This window comes from Camellia sinensis, chromosome 1, assembly GCF_055761805.1.
Source record: "Camellia sinensis isolate YWXY chromosome 1, ASM5576180v1, whole genome shotgun sequence".
NCBI classification, from domain to species: Eukaryota; Viridiplantae; Streptophyta; class Magnoliopsida; order Ericales; family Theaceae; genus Camellia; species Camellia sinensis.
This window is the reverse complement of record NC_138961.1, coordinates 209,133,733-209,150,663: the sequence shown is the minus strand read 5'-3', so window position 1 is coordinate 209,150,663 and position 16,931 is coordinate 209,133,733. Positions and strand designations below refer to the sequence as shown.

Genomic DNA, 16,931 nt, shown 5'->3' with positions numbered 1-16,931 from the left:
TATTTTCGTCACCAAAACGTTTTAATATTTCTGATATCTTTTGGTGAGGAAATAATATTGTCACCAATTTTGGTGAAAAATTGTTGATATATTGAGCGGCAATAAAAAAAAAAGGTATTAATTTTTTTTATCATTTTTTTCTGTTTATCATCTCTCTCTCTCAAAATAGGGTATTAATTTGTCTTACCTCTTGCTCCTCTACCACACCGATCGCCATCGTCGCCTCTATTAGTCTTGTTGATCGTCACTGCCAGTAGCAGCCTTGCCGGTAACCGCCACATCTTCTTCGCTTGATGATTTGGTACATGATTTCTCTTTGCTCTTTTTTTGGTGTCTCTTTCTCTTATTCTCTGTTTTGGTATGGTGACAAAAATTAGTGAAGAAAACAAATTTCGTCACTAAATAAGAATAATCCATGAGGAATTATAAATTTTGTCACGTATAATAAAAAAAATAAAATAATAGGTGACGAAATTTATTTCCGTCAATAAATATTTACTTTTAGGTGAGAAAAAAAATAAGTTTCGTCACCTAAATTTTTCCCACTAACTTTTTTTTATGATGTCAAAATTGTCAAAATTTTAAAAGTTTTGGTGAGAATTTTGTATAAATTTATTATGCCTGATTAGTTATAAACTCAAATTTTGTATAAACTCAAATTTTGGGGCTTTTCACCAATAATCTCCAACTCCTTGGGTATCGAGAACTCCAAACACCAGATCGACGACGGTCTCCCTGCCCTTTACTCCTCTTCCATGGCCGCCACCGTCTTCACCCTCACATCCACCGCACACCACCACCACCACCGTCTTCACCATCTTCGTGCCATTCTCGGACGACGACGATATGAGATATGAAGGCTTCAAATCTGTTGGATTTATGGTAGATCTGAGATGTGAGGGCTCTTCCTCTGCTGCTACAACCACCGAGATGAACGATGGGGGCCAAATCTGTGTTCCATTTTTGTTGGTTCATAATCTATGTTCAAAGTTATATATATATATATATATATAAAGCTTCAGTGATTTCTATATGTGTGTGTTTGTGTAATTAGGTATCTGATTGTTCGATTTCCAAACCCTAATGGCGGAAATTGAAATTCGAAGTCTGTATATGTGTGTAATTGGGTATTTGATTGTTGATTGATTTGGTTGTATCAGCCACATTGTGCACCAAACCTGTTCGACGAAAGTCCTCTCTGAAAATTCTTTACTATCTATCTAGTTTGGGAGCTTTTTAAAGATGTATGTTGTGAAAGGAGATGGGCGTCAAGAGACTCTACATTTCGACAAGATCATTGCTCGTTTCAAGAAGCTCAAGGGCGTCACCACCAGTTGCTGCATTCTCTGCATGTGATGCATTTGATCTAGTAGTCGTCTAAATGATAGTAGGAAGTAAGTTATTTCAGATATTCCTTCTACCCATACAAAATTTGTTTCTGGGATGCTTCTCTTATTCACTGAGTCAAAAATTTTGAGTGTGCAGAACATAGAGTGGAGAGAAAGGCTTGCATTGCAAGATGTTAAATCTCTCTTCTCAAAAGAGGCAAGTTGATATAGTTAGGGGTTTATCCAGTTATAGTGCGGAAACTCTCACTTTTTCATAAGTAGTTGTAGTTTCTCACTTTAAACACTTTCCCTCTTACCTGGCAAACTAATTAATCATATATTTTAGGTGATTGAAGTCATCACAGCCAACACTGATGATTTGGTACCTCTGAGTCTTGATTTTTTGAGAAAAAACAATTTGTCTTCCTCTTGGAAAATTGTTGGGGTGGAAACTGTAGTTGATAATAATGCCACTTTTGTTGAGGTCAGAATGACTGTCTGCTCTTTGTTTAAATTTTACCTTTCTGCTTTTCCTGATCTTTTATGATGCAAAAACTGTCAACTTACAGTTTTTGACACGCTGTGTTTTGCTTTGCGGTTTTTTGCTTAAAGCAAAACCAAATAGTTCCAAACATCAAACAAGTAACCCCTAGAGGCAAACAGGATGGTTCTACAGGTGGTTATATCTTTCTTGTTCCCTTTGATCTCTTAACTGCTTAGATTAAACACTTTTTATTTAAAATGATAAACCTTTTGTCCTTGCAGATGATCGTTCTCAATTTGTTGATACACCTGCAAAATTACCAAGAAGGGTAAATATCATTAATGGATACATTGCGTGCTTTCATTGTTTTTTAGTACCTTTGTAACATTAAAAACATCTTGTACCTTTTGTTTTTTTGTCAGTATGTCTCTGCCTTCTCTTAACTGTGACAACCTTTTTTGAGTTTGTATTTTCACCTTTTCAATTTTTTCTGCAGCAATTGAGAGAGAATATACGTGAAAGCCGTGCAGCTGACTTACTAAAGCAAGACGATGAAGTAAATGTAAAGCTTGAAAATGCAGCCATTGAACGTTCCAAATCAGTTGACTCTGCAGTTCTGGGAAAGTATAATTTATGGAGAAAGAAAATGAGAACGAGAACTCTGATTCAACTGTACGCTTGATGCGAGATCAAATCATTATGGCAAGGGTATACATTAGCATTGCAAATATGAAAAATAATTATGACTTGGCCCAAGAACTACAGAATCGGCTCAAAGAAAGTCAGCGTGCCTTAGGGGAGGTAACTACAGATGCTGATCTACCTCACAGGTAGCATGAGTATAATGTTATTGTATATGTGTTGTCTTTTACTTTTCATCCTGTTCTTATGTTTATGGTTGTGGCACTTTTCATTTTATTGTGAACAAAAAATGTCATACAGTGCACCCGAGAAAATCAAAACTATGGGCCAACTGCTTTCAAAAATTAGAGGGCAACTGTTTGATTGCAAAGTAGTCACTGGAAAGCTGAGAGCAATGCTTCAGTCAGCAGATGAACAAGTTAGGAGCTCAAAGAAGCAGAGTACATTCCTGAGCCAGTTAGCGGCCAAGACTATTCCAAATGAAGTGCACTGCTTATCCATGCGCTTAACCATTGATTACTATCTCCTCCCACCAGATAAAAGAAAGTTCCCCAAGAGTGAGAATCTGGAAAATCCAAAGCTATACCATTATGCACTTTTCTCTGACAATGTCTTGGCTGCATCAGTTGTTGTCAATTCAACCATTACGAATGCGAAGGTAGAGAGCTTTGTACCAACGTCTCTAGTTGGTTTCATTGTTTGATTTTAAATACAAGCAGTGACGTACTTTGAAGCTTTTTTGTATATTAACTTCTTTGTATGATGAAATTTGCACCTGAAGCATTCGAGCTATAGCGTATTCTGGTAAACTTAATAAACTCTTGACAATAAATTGGTCTTATATAGATATATGCATGCAAAAAAGAGTTGCAATGGTTTGGATTATTTGCACTGTCGTTGAATTTTTTTAAAAAATGATGGGGAACATTTTTTAATCATTTTCTTTGAAGTTGCTTCAGATCATAGATTTTGTTGGCGTTGACATTCTTGGAGTGGGTGCCCCCTTTTGGTTGATCTTTCACCATTGAATATGGTCCATATGTCTTGATATAGTGATTGAAACTCATGATTTAGGATTCAGGTTCTGATGCAAATTTTGCTTCTTGTTTTCCTTCTCTAACCTAAATATGCCATTTGGCTGTGTTGCAGGAGCCAGAGAAACATGTGTTTCATCTTGTTACTGATAAACTGAACTTTGGAGCTATGAACATGTGGTTTCTGTTGAACCCGCCTGGAAAAGCTACCATCCATGTTGAAAATGTTGATGAATTTAAGTGGCTCAACTCCTCGTACTGCCCAGTTCTGAGGCAGCTAGAGTCTTCTGCCATGAAGGAGTACTATTTCAAGGCAGATCATTCCACTGCTGGCTCTTCTAATCTGAAGTACAGGAACCCAAAATATCTTTCAATGCTCAACCACCTCAGGTTTTATCTCCCACAGGTTTATCCCAAGTTGGATAAAATCCTGTTTCTTGATGATGATATCCTTGTCCAGAAGGACTTGACAGGATTGTGGTCGGTGGATCTCCGTGGAAAAGTGAACGGTGCAGTGGAAACCTATGGTGAGAGCTTTCACCGTTTCGACAAGTATCTTAACTTTTCAAACCCACATATTGCAAGAAACTTTGATCCAAATGCTTGTGGGTGGGCATATGGGATGAACTTTTTTGATCTCGAGGAGTGGAAAAAGAAAGATATTACGGGCATATATCACAAGTGGCAGAATATGGTCAGTTATTCAAAACCTCACTTTCCATCTCAATTATGTAGAAACTTTTTGATGTGTATACTAGTTAAAGTACAATAGTTTGACTACTTATTAACTAAGATTTAACAAGTTTGAAGATGTATTTAATGAAAATAGATTCATTATCAAAATTCTTACTTAGCATGACTCTAGTTAAAATACACACGAACCAAAGTAGAGACAAAACTAAGTCAGATAATAGCCTGCTGTTAGGTGTGTTTCTATCTGTGGATGTTGGTATCTGTATAGCCTAAGTCACAAGTATCTGTATGCTCTGCTGTTGGTATCTGTATGCTCTGCTGTTGGTATCATTCTGCTTTGCTGGTTGTATCTCTATGCTGTGTGAGTGGACAGATCTGCTGGGCAGCTGGTCTGGGTAATTTTGCTTCAGTTTTGCTTCAGTTTTGGATGTGAATCTAATTGTAGGCCTGGTGATGTATATTTTCTATATACCTTTGCTGGGATGGGTAGCTTGCTGTGTGCGTTTTATCCTGCTGTCTGTTGTGTTTTTTGTGTTCTTGTTGGTCCGTCACCAACAGTTTGGTTTTGGTGCTGTGCATCATCCCCCTCTCCCCTGTCCTTTCTTGTCCCCTTTATTGATGCATTTTCTCCTTCTTGTAAGGTTCTTTCATCAACAAAGTTTTTGTTGATCAAAAAAAAAAAAGAAAAAAAAAGGAAGCAATCAATGTTAAAACAAAATAATACGTATAGCAGTGTGTATTATTTTCTAAATTTAGAAGGGACCTGTTTTTAGGTTTTGTGCGTGGCCTTTTAATGCTAATGTTAAAAATAATAAGCTTATTATCTACATCCATTTTGGTCATTGCTGTCACAACTCACCAAGCTAATGGTCCAGTTTTCCATTTTTTGCATTGTAGGTTGTTGCTCTCTCTCTCTCTCTTCAAAATTTTTTTAAATCCCATTTGTGCAGCAGCCACAATACTTGTTCCTTCCCATTCTCATTGACTGCATGCTTTGGTTCTTACCATGAGATGTTGTAATGTTATAACTGGTTTGGCTGCTGTCCGTGGGTCACAGCCAGTTTTTGATCCGAGCATAATTCTAGGGATACAGTGAATTGCCATGTTAAGGTGATCATTGCAAAGCCCATGGGTGGGAATGAGCATGGTATTCATCTTTTTAGTTAATCTTTTTTAATTTCTATTCAAATAACTTCAAGCTTGTGATCTTGAGAACAGTTCTGTATATTTGTTAAGTTTCTGATATTTGGCTTTAAGTTTATAATAAAACTTTGCTATTATAATAAACTTTATATATATATACATTCTATGCTAATGTTTGCCTTGTTTATTTTTTTTGTAGGTTGGTTTTGATGACGTTCGGAAGCATACTTGCAAATGAAGATCAACTGTTGAATTTTTTTCCTAAACTGATGCTTAGTTGTTGTTGCAAATTAAGAATGAGTGTTGATTTTTTTTGGTGGACTCCACGTTAGTTTATTTTAGGATTTACTTTGATGGTTTTTTTGTGATACTTAATGGATTATTATTAAGGTTGTTTGATGGATATATTTTGATTTATAAAATAAATTATTTAGTGAATTTTTTTGTGGAGTGCTGTATAATAGCTACTGGATTTCTTAGTACAATTAAAAAGCTATTGGGATATGAGCAGGGATATTTGTGAAATAATAATTTAAATTGAATATAAAATATGGAACAAGTTTAGTGATGAATTTGTTTCGTCATTTGTACTTGTTATTATGACAAAGTGATTATTCGTCACCAATAAACTTTTTTTGTGACAAAATTTACTGCAGTTTATATATGAAAGTTTTTATTTATTTTGTTGTTTGGTGTAACAGCGCCCGCGTGGGGCCTCATGCTACAGTTTGGACTCGACTTGTGTCACGGTTCTTAATCTGAACCAAAGAGTCCAAATCTGGCAAATCGTTTTGAGAAACGGATTTTTGAAAAAGTAGTGCCAAACATGAACTGCTTTGCCAGATACAGAGTCGCCACCTAAATTTTTTTTTAAAATGGGAGAATTTAGGAAACCCTGACTCGGTGCCGAAGGCCACGTGTCCGTCATCACCGGAGTTGTCTCGGCTCGGGAGCTTGGGTACGATCGGGGAAGGTCAGCTATGAGCACCCCCTTTCGCCCGGTCCGAAGACCGGCCTCTACTAACCGTGATATCTGATTTTGAAAACTTTATGTGTTCTTATTCCGGTTATTAGCCTAGAATTACTATGTTATGCGCACAGCAAACAAGTATAGACTAGATTGCCTAATTTGGAAATAAACATTGCATATCCGTTTGTTTTGAAAAATGTTTTGGATTTGCTACTCGCAAGTAGGCTAAAACATGGATTTCAATGAGTTCTTCCAACTCAAACAATCCAACCTTCACCCACAGGCATTCAAAACAGTTTAACACATAAGCATCTAGCCACATGGCAAGCATACTGTCATGGCAACATTCACACGCATGCGAGATGCTAAAGCATAAATACTTACATCGTACTCCGTGCCAAAACAAAGAACTTGTTAGCAAACATGCATGATCCAAGTCCATGTGAAGTGCCTAATGCATCGCATACAAAATGTTACTAGAATAAGCTCGGCTATCCTAAACATGTCATGTGAAAATGCACAGTTATCACATATTCGGTTTGAGAATTTGAAGTATTGATGCAATTAGCGTGATGTACCGAGCCTAATGCATGCAATACAAATGCATGGATGCACACATGCATAGCATAAGGTATGCTAAATTAGACGTGCCCTATTACTAACCATCAAAGCAGGTAAATAAAAGGGAAGAAAGACGTGAGGTTGGAAGACATACACACACTCACGCACACTTATTACAGATTTGCCCTCGCTCGGAGGGACCGAATAAATATTACAAATTAATTAACTACACAAGCTAATTAATATTACAAATTAACTAATTAACAAATTAACTAATTAATTAAAGCAGAAAAACGCCTCGGGAAGCGTGCCACCATGCGCAAGCTGCCTCTGTTTTCCTTCCTTTCCTCCTCTAGAGGCTGTCAAAGCCTCAGGACTGCATCCTTGGACAGAGGGGATCATCACCGGCTGAATGAAACTTCCACCGGCAGTGTAGTATGGCCATCGGCACAAAATAGGGCCTGTCGGCAGAGAAAATTGTGCCGGTCGGCACATTACACTGCCGGTCGGCAGAGTATTCCTGCAGAACCTGCAACTCACAGCAACAGAGGGCAAAACAAGGCATGACAGCATATTTCAAGACATGTATGCACTAACCATGTCTCTTATCATTGTGATGACTCAAAGGGACATGTGCCCCGGTTCTCGGACCACCAATCACGCATTTCCATGCATGATGGCCCAAGGAACCAAGTATGCAACTTTGGTTTCAAATGCATGCAAACCAATCAAACAAATTAGGCCCAATTCCTATCACCAATTCAAGGAACAAGGCATGCATGCAAAATGCAATGCAACCTAGGCATACAAGCTAGGAATGCAACATGGCATGGCAAGGCACTTATGCAAGCATACAAGCATACATATGGCAATGCAAATAGATGGAAAGATGGACTTATACATGAATTAGGCAGCTCTAGTTAGGCCTAAAACAGTGGCCATAATGACCAAAACAAGAAGCCAAAACACATGCACACATACACATGATGGAAGGCCTACACTTGGGCACAATTTAAACAACCCTCAAGCACACTTAAAAGGGATAAACGAGAGCAACTAGCATGCAACCTAAGCATTGAAATCATGTCATAAAATGATGCCAAATCATATTAAGCAAGACAAGCAAATGCATGTAAGCATGGTCTAAGCACTTGAAGCAAGTCATGAAGCTTTGAAGCATGTTTATCACAACAAACATGGCATGCATTGAACAACCTAAAACAGGTTTTTAGCTCATAACATGAGGCCCAAAAGACCACTTAGATGGCGTCTAGATGGCTCAAAGACAAAGGCATGCAAAGGCACCAAAACATGGAGCATTGCAACATATGCTTTCAAAGCATTAAAGAGGCATGCAAGGCAATCAAACAAGCATGGAAATGGGACTGAAATGACATATAGAATGATCCCAAATCACCAAAACAATGCAAAGATGGCATGCTACACATGCACATACTCAAGGCCAACAAGCCCAAATGCAAAGGAGCCATATAATGCATGCTAAAATCGACCCAAACGACTATGGACAGATCTAAAACATGGCAAAATAAGCATATAATCTTCACAAATACAAGCCTAAAACATGCTCCAACAAAGGCTAACAACCTAGACATGTTAAGGCACAAATATGGCATTACAAGGCAACTATGCTAAGCATGCATGAGGTTCCAAAACCAACTTGAAATCATGTTATATCATGGATATATAAGCATGAAAAACATACCAAACATGCTCAACACACACTCAAGCATAGGCTTCTTTAAGAGGCCAAAATGTGCCCTTTTCAAGGACAACAAGGAGAGGGGGTGGCCCTCTCCTTCTTGGGACTTCAAAGCATCATCTTCACCACTGAAATCCCTCAAGATTTCAGTGGTGAAGAGACCTCAACACCAAAATCCCGGAGCTAGCACAAAATGGCTCAAAATGAGGCCTTTTGAGGCCTAAGGGTGGTCAACAACCCTCAAACAACAAAACACTCTTAATAAACAATAAAGAGGGCTTAAAAATAGAACTTTTTTATGTTATACAATAATCACAAAAACAGCTCTAAGATAGATGAAAAATCAATGCAAAAAAGGGGGAAAAAGGGACTAGTTTCTCACCCTTGTAGCCTTCTTCAACAAAGATGCTCCAATGGCCTCCTTGAGCTTGAATCCAAGACCAAAACTTCAAAACACACTCTTTAGAACCTCAGCTCCTAGAGGAAGGTGAAACACTAGGTGTTTGTGTGCAATAGTAAGGCACAAAACACCTAGTGAACAAAATGGAAGAGAAAGAGAGATAGGTGAGTGTATCTAACCCTAACCCTAGAAAACCAGAGCTCTCCTCTGTCTTTTCTCTCTCAAAAAATGTCTAAAGCCCTCCTCCCTTTGCCTTAGAGAGAGCTTCTCCCTATAAGCCTCTTGTAAAGCTTCCAAGACAAGCTTTGCAAGAGGGAGATCCCTCCATACACGTGTATGGAGGGGAGCAAAAGTTATACAGCTGTCCAAAAATATCTGCAAAAGCAGATGAACAGCAATCGGCCGGCAAAAAATGCCATCTTGGCCAAACAAAGTGTCGACCGGCACAAAAAAGTGCTGACCGGCAACAAATAGTGCCGACCGGCAAACTATATTGCCGGTGGCAGCAAAAACCAGCCGGTGGCATCTAGCCACTGCCGGTGATGGGTGGGGATGGTCTACAAGCCCCACCCTGCCTCTCAAAGGCAAGATGCAAGTGTTTGGTGCAAAACCAGACACTAAACGGTCGAATTCGGGGATCCTGAGGCATGGCGTGCGAGTCGAGACCTCCGGGAACTCCAAACGAACACAAACATGGATAATCACCGAGTATTCAAACGGTGACGTCCAAGTCTTGAGGACGGTCAAAAATGGGGTGTCTACAGTTGCCCCTCTTTGACAGAACTCGAAAGTCATAACAATGACGGGAGTGAATGTCAAAGCCCAGAGACGACCCATTTTTGACAAGGCCGAAGACTTAGACAAACATGCAAGACAAACAAGGTATGCGCCCGGAGGCAGGGGCAAAATGCAAGACAATGCACAGAGCCGAGCATAACTTATGATCATGCAAAGAAAGCTGTAATGAAGCAAACATGCGACAATTTTAAGCTAGCATACCAAACTACACTACAATGCAGAAAGGATGTAAGAGAATTATGGAATTCTCAATACGTCTCACTCGGGAGATACAATACCTGTGCGGCTCGTCTGGTTGCACCAGCTTCAAATGAACCGTACATACAATATCGTGCCTGAAAAGAAAACAAACTTAACAGGTACAATATGGTTAGCAACATGCATGACAATGCAAAATGGATGCAAGACGATATGCAGTATATACAAAACAATGTATAAACAATGCAAATGAAGATGCAATGTAATTGAAACAATGCAAGCTACATGCAAAGCATTTGAATCGTGATCCAATCACGAGCGGTTCGAAACCACATCTATGTCAAATAGATTGATGGAGATAACAAGTCTGTCTACCACAGAACGGTCAACTGAACTGTGAGCATTGTAGACAGACGCAAGAACAAGTATTGGGTGGAATTGACATAAGTGGGGAAACAACCCGCTGGAGAAAGGACTACGATCCTAATGCCGGATGCAAAAATTACACTACAATGTAATGGATGGATATGGCACACAGACCAAACCAAATCTTGCCTAGGAAAGGCATGCATACATACAAGCCATGTGTAACACAGAAAAGGTGCCGCAACCCTTAACCAACATACCAACGTGGAATCGGCGCGATACACAAGAACTGCGTTTTAACATGAAAAGTAAGGGCACATACCGGACCAAGCTCAACCTGGAAAGGCGCAAGCCATAGGCGGAAGGTGATGCAATGAATGCATGCAATCTACAATGCAATATCTACAAATATGCAATGGAATGGATATGGATACAATGGATATGGCACGCAAGCCAAACCAAATCTTGCCTAGGAAAGGCATGCACACGTACGAGCCATGTGTAACACAGAAAAGGTGCCGCAACCCTCAACCAACATATCAACGTGGAATCGGCGCGATACACATACAGAACTGTGTTTTAACATGAAATGTAAGGACACATACCTGACCAAGCTCAACCTGGAAAGGCGCAAGCCATAGGCGGAAGGCGATGCAATGAATGCATGCAAACTACAATGCAAATGCATGACAATGCACTATGATGCAATGACTATGATTGCAACTTTCCCTATCTTACCAACAGGGTGATATACTAGGTTGGTTCAGTATCCAGAATTGAGGCGTAGACATGCCGCCTCAACCTATGGGGCTTCCATACAGATTTCAAGCCGAGGGTAAACCTCTGGGTATTCAAACCAGACTTTAGTCTCGGAACTCCCGAACCTTTGCGTTCTAGGCATAAGCCGTTCGAACTCTAGTTTCCACTGTCCCAGTTGGTCTTCTAGGAACTCATCGCAAGCACAGACTGGTGGCTTTACCGGACCACCGAAAAGTCGTTCGGGCACGACGAACACCAAAGGAATTGCACCTTCAGAGGATTTAAGGTCTCCTAGACCGGGATGCAAAATGTATGCATGACAATGCATGTTTTGTTTGTTTTTTTTGAAATGCAAATGATGCAAGTGATGCATGTTGCATGAGATGCGCGACAACACGCGGCTTAAGATATGTACAAAGCAATAGTGTGCACACCAATGCAATAAAGGTCTTGCACCTTCCAAGGATTTAAGGTCTCCTAGACCGTACGTGTTTAAGGTCACGCCAGACCATGCGTGTTTAAGGTCTCGCCAGACCACGGTGGTATTTACAAGACGCGTGACAATGCGCTGAAGGTTTCGCACCTCCAAAGGATTTAAGGTCTCCTAGACCGTGCGTGTTTAAGGTCTCGCCAGACCGTGCGTGTTTAAGGTCTCGCCAGACCACAATGCAATAAAGGTTTTGCACCTTCCAAGGATTTAAGGTCTCCTAGACCGTACGTGTTTAAGGTCTCGCCAGACCATGCGTGTTTAAGGTCTCGCCAGACCACGGTGGTATTGCACGACGGCATGATGCGCAAAATAGCGCAATGCGTTAGGCAACGCGAGTGCACAGGACAGTGCGATGGAATGCATGCAAAATGCAATGAGATGCGCAAGACAGCGCGAAATTGAAATGCACAAAACAGTGCAATGCGCAGAACAGCGCGAGGTTTGAAATGCACAAAACAGTGCGATGCGCAAAACAGCGCGAGCAATTCAATGCACAAAACAGTGCGATGCGCAGAACAGCGCGAACAAAATACAATGCACTAACAAGTGCAAGTAAGGTGCGCAAGATAGCGCGAACAAATGCAATGCACAAAATAGTGCGATGCGCAAAACAGCGCGAGCAATTCAATGCACAAAACAGTGCGATGCGCAGAACAGCGCGAACAAAATACAATGCACTAACAAGTGCAAGTAAGGTGCGCAAGATAGCGCGAACAAATGCAATGCACAAAATAGTGCGATGCCAAGTGTGACGTGCATGCCACACGGAGTGTAAATGGGCTCAAATGCGCAACAACGCATGTATTCCGGAATGCATGACAACGCATGGAATGGAAATGCAATGATGCATGAGAAATGTGCACGACAATACAAAGGGGTGCGTGTTGCAACGCATGTAACACGTGCATAACAATGCAAATGTGTGGCGCGTGACAGCGCGATGTAATGCACCGAAGTAGTGTGATGAGTTCGTTCAACACACATGGGGCAACTTTTGAATTCAAAAGGATACAAAAAGGATACACCTTGTACGAATTCGAGTGCCACGCACTGGAGACACGGCCCGAAGTCAAAACGGAGGCCGGTTGAACGTCGGAGATGCACTTTCTTGCACTTTCTTGAGCTATGAAGACCCAAAACAATTCAAATGGCCCAAACAAGGCTGTGGGAACCCCACCGGCAGAAAGAGGAGGCCACCGGCTGGCCATCGGCACAAAAACAATTCCATCGGCACAAAAAAGTGCCGGCCGGCACAAAACATTGCCGACCGGCAAACAGTTGCTGGTGCGGGGCAGTTTTGTCTTTTCACCTTGGGTGTTATAAAATAGGGCTTCATGCCCTATTTCCTTACTTTTCCACCGCCGAAAACCTTTGCCCTTTCTCTCTAGAGTGCTTCTCTCTCATTTTTCGCCCGTTTCTTCGCGTTCTACGCTCGTTTCGTCGTCGGATTCGCGATCCTCTTCGCGTTTCGGACATTTTCCACCGATCACATTCTCGTTTCGGTGCCTCGTTCGGCGTTCTCGCCTTCTCGGGGTTTGTTCCCCTCACTTTCCTCTTCATTTCCGTGCCTCTTCACATTCCGGCCTTCCCGGCCATTTTCGACCCTCTCAGGAGTTGACTTTTCGGTTGACTCTTCGCATTCCGGCTCGGTTTTCCTTTTCCGACCATTTTCACACCACTCTCTACATGGCGGACGACATTCCACATGTCGGGACTCCCCCGGACCACGAGATGGATCCCGGGGTCGAGGTCTTACCACTGAGCGAGCGCCCGTTCGACCCGGCGACCTACCGGCCGGCGATCCACGTTCTGTCCCCAGACGGCCTGCGTCAGTTCCGGAGCTTTGAGAGGTACGCGGCCCCTGAGCTACTACTACGCGAGCCTACCTCCCACCTTTCATTCGGCACTCCCGAGGTAACTCTTCATCTTCTGCTTTACTTTCTGCAATGTAGGATACAAAACTGCCATAGTTAGCTGTATTCTTTAATTGCTGAAATCTAATATGCCGTAGACCGTAGTTGACTGTAAACATACATACAACTGATATCTGCTTGAGACTGACATATGCACACACACTGCACTAGCCCTGAATCACTCAAACACACTGCACTCACTGTATTCTACTGCACACACACTGGTACCCAGTATTTGTCTGAATCTGTTAGATTTGCATACATGCTACATCTGTTCTGAAACACTCAAACACGCTGACACATCACACGTATTTTACTGCAAGCATACCGGCACCCGGTATTTGCCTGAATCTGACAAACTTGCATACATGCCATATTTGTCTTTTCAAAATTGCATTTTGAATGTTGTCTTGCAATTGTCATTGTCTGTTTGCAGGAGGGTTCCCATACCATTCGCGGGTATGGGAATACTGGTGCTCGGGAGTGGTATGACGAGCTCCCTGATGCGGTCCAGCGCATCGTGGATCGGGCGGGCTTCGGCACCTTCTGCCGAGGGCTCTCTAGGTTGTCCACCTGCAGACCTCTTCTTGCCGCTCTGGCGGAGAGGTGGTGGGACACCACCGATTCTTTCCACTTTTCTGCCGCAGGGGACATGACGATGACCCCTTATGACTTCTCGATGCTCACAGGCATCGGGGTAGGGGGGGATCCGATCCCTTTCGACACTGATATGGATGAGTGGACCGCCGCTCAGGTCCATCTACTGGGGGAGGCCCCACCGCTAGCTCGTCCAGGCTTTGTCCGATATTCCTGGTTCGAGGCACAGTTTCGGGTCCAGCCCGTTTTGGAGGAGGTGCAGATGACCCCAGAGGACGAGGAAAGGTATGCTCGCGGCTTCCTCATGTTCTTGTTCGGGACTACCATCTTCGCCGACCGGGCGAACACCGTGCCTCTCTGCCTTCTCAGCGCACTGGTGGACGTCCGGGATATCTTGCACTACGATTGGGGCGGCGCTGCTCTGGCCACCCTCTACGGGTACATGAGCTCGGCTTCTCGCGGCAGCGGCCAGCTGCTTGGAGGTTACTGGCGGGCTTGGGAGGTACATTTCTTCTCCACTTTTCCTTTCTGTCTCGTACTTTCTGTACTCTGTACACTGCACACACTGTAGTCTGCCTTAGACTTGCTGTATACTGTACACACGGCACACACATACATTCTGCCTTACACTGACTGTACACTGTTCACACTGTACACTGCACACAATACACGGCTCAACACACGGCTCTGCCATTTCTGCTTCATTCTGTATATTCTGCTTTATCTGATGGTCATACTGACATCTGTTTTGCAGTTGTGGGTTTATGCCTACTTCCCTAGGCTTGCACCTGTGCCAGTTGCGGAGCCTCCTCCGGCTGTTCCCTTCTCGAGTTGCTTTGACGGGGGATGCACCCGGCGACCACGGGAGACGTTCGGCTTCTTCCGCCGATATTTCGACACCATCACCCCCACGGAGGTATGCTTTACTTTCAGTTCATTTAGCTTCGCTTTCCCACTGCATATTTCAATAACAGTAGATAACAAACTGTCTGCCACTTTCAGATCACATGGCGGCCATGGGCTTCCTTGCCATCGGCGATGCGGGGTCGGTTCCCTGGTGCTGAGGAGACCTCGCGTTTCCGGATTTTGCTGGAGGGCCCGGTCTGTCGGGCTTGGTACCTGGGGGAGCGCTTTCTACGCCAGACCTGCGGGTTACCTGAGCAGATAGTCCCGGCCCACCCTCCTGCAGAGATGAGGGAGACCGAGGGGCTGACCCCTGAGCAGCTGGATGATTATTCCATCGGCTGGGAGGAGGCCGGCTTCCGAGGCACCGGCGACTATCAGGAGTACGTGCGGACGTACCTGATGCGACCTTTGAGCGGCCGTCGAGCAGAGGGGGCCAGGCCTGTGGCATCGGCGGCTGAGGCCAGAGCAGGAGCAGGGGCTGGATCTTCGAGGAGGGCCCGGGTCCGTGGCAGGGGTGGAGTGCGAGGTGGACGAGGAGCTGGGTGGCCTGCCCTACCCGCTGTGCTGACTTTCCAGGGGCAGGGTGGGGCGACCTATCAGATCCCCTTCGCCCCTCCACCGGCTGGGCATGAGTTCACTGACATTCCCGACCTTCCGCCGGTATGTATCACTGCACTTCGTACAGTCATTTCATTTCAGTTTACTTGATATTCCACAGAATACTAATGCATCTGATACCTTTGCAGGCTTCTTCTGAGTACACCCGTCAGTCGTTGGCGATGAATGCCTCGATGATGGGGATGCTCCAGCGGACATTTGACCTCCTGGCTGTCTACAGCATACCGGTATGTCCCTCTGACACTGGCCTCAAACCATTCATACTCTGCTTTACATAATCTGACGCACGGCACAACACCCGATACACTGATCTCACAGCATCTGACACTGCATACGCTGCATTCTGTACTACTAAACTGCCCACGGCATTCCTACACTGTACTCACACACTGCATTCTGCACTGTTAAACTGCTCACGACATTCATACACTGTACTCACACACTGCATTCTGCACTGTTAAACTGCTCACAGTGTACTGATGCATTTCCCTTTTTGTGTACTTTTTCAGCCTCCTTTCCAGATTCCCATGGCAGGAGGTGCTCCAGCTAGACCTTCTGTCCCTGCTCGGGGGAGAGATGAGGAGGGCAGGATATTTCCCCGTACCAGGGGAGGGCGGACTCACGTCGGGAGTAGCTCGCGAGCTCCAGTTCCGGACGACGACGACGACGATGAGTCAGAGGCGGAGGCAGGGTCATCGGAGGAGGAGACCGGAGACGGTTCTAGCTCGGGCTCTGATGACGACGCTGATGATGCTCCTGGACCTTCGTCCAGGAAGAGGACCAGGACGGACTGACAGCCCTTGGAGTCGCTGGACACAGATGCAGATTTTTGCTATCTTTTCTTTCTTTCTTTGTACTTTTCTTTTTGTTGGTAGATAGATTACCTTGTACTGCCGCGGGCAGGTTTTTGTTTCCAAAACTTGTACATGTGAAACGATAGTGAAATGAAACGGACTTTTTATCTGAAAAAGTGTTTACATTTACACATTTCATGCATTGCATCGCATCTCATCATGTTACACCTCAATGTAAACGGAACTGATTGGTTGTCTGAAAATTGAACACTTGCACTGTAATAATCAGATAACTTGAACAGCCAACAACAAAATACACCCAAGCAACCCACTGCCTGATTTTTGAACACACAGCCCTTACTCTGTTGGGGATTGATCTGCATACAGCCCAAAACACAGCATTCGGTTCATTCTACACACAGCAAACTCTGAACAAACGACCCAATCTGACAAGACGGAGCTCAAAGATGGAACCGGTTGGTGTCGAAACACGCTCGAATGTAGAGAATGGCACAGC

At 43.5% G+C, this 16,931-nt stretch overlaps 1 protein-coding gene across 1 annotated transcript; it reads left to right on the top strand.

Annotated features, from left to right (window-relative positions):
• Positions 1 to 1,443: 1,443 nt before the first annotated feature.
• Positions 1,444 to 16,590, top strand: LOC114314979 (polygalacturonate 4-alpha-galacturonosyltransferase). The gene is given in 12 exon segments (XM_082919268.1): positions 1,444 to 1,545; positions 1,675 to 1,812; positions 1,941 to 2,004; positions 2,094 to 2,140; positions 2,309 to 2,459; positions 2,462 to 2,642; positions 2,755 to 3,112; positions 3,604 to 4,251; positions 4,450 to 4,576; positions 15,430 to 15,662; positions 15,749 to 15,847; positions 16,130 to 16,590. Coding segments are annotated over 12 exon segments (2,433 nt in total). The 3' UTR covers positions 16,415 to 16,590.
• Positions 16,591 to 16,931: the final 341 nt, after the last annotated feature.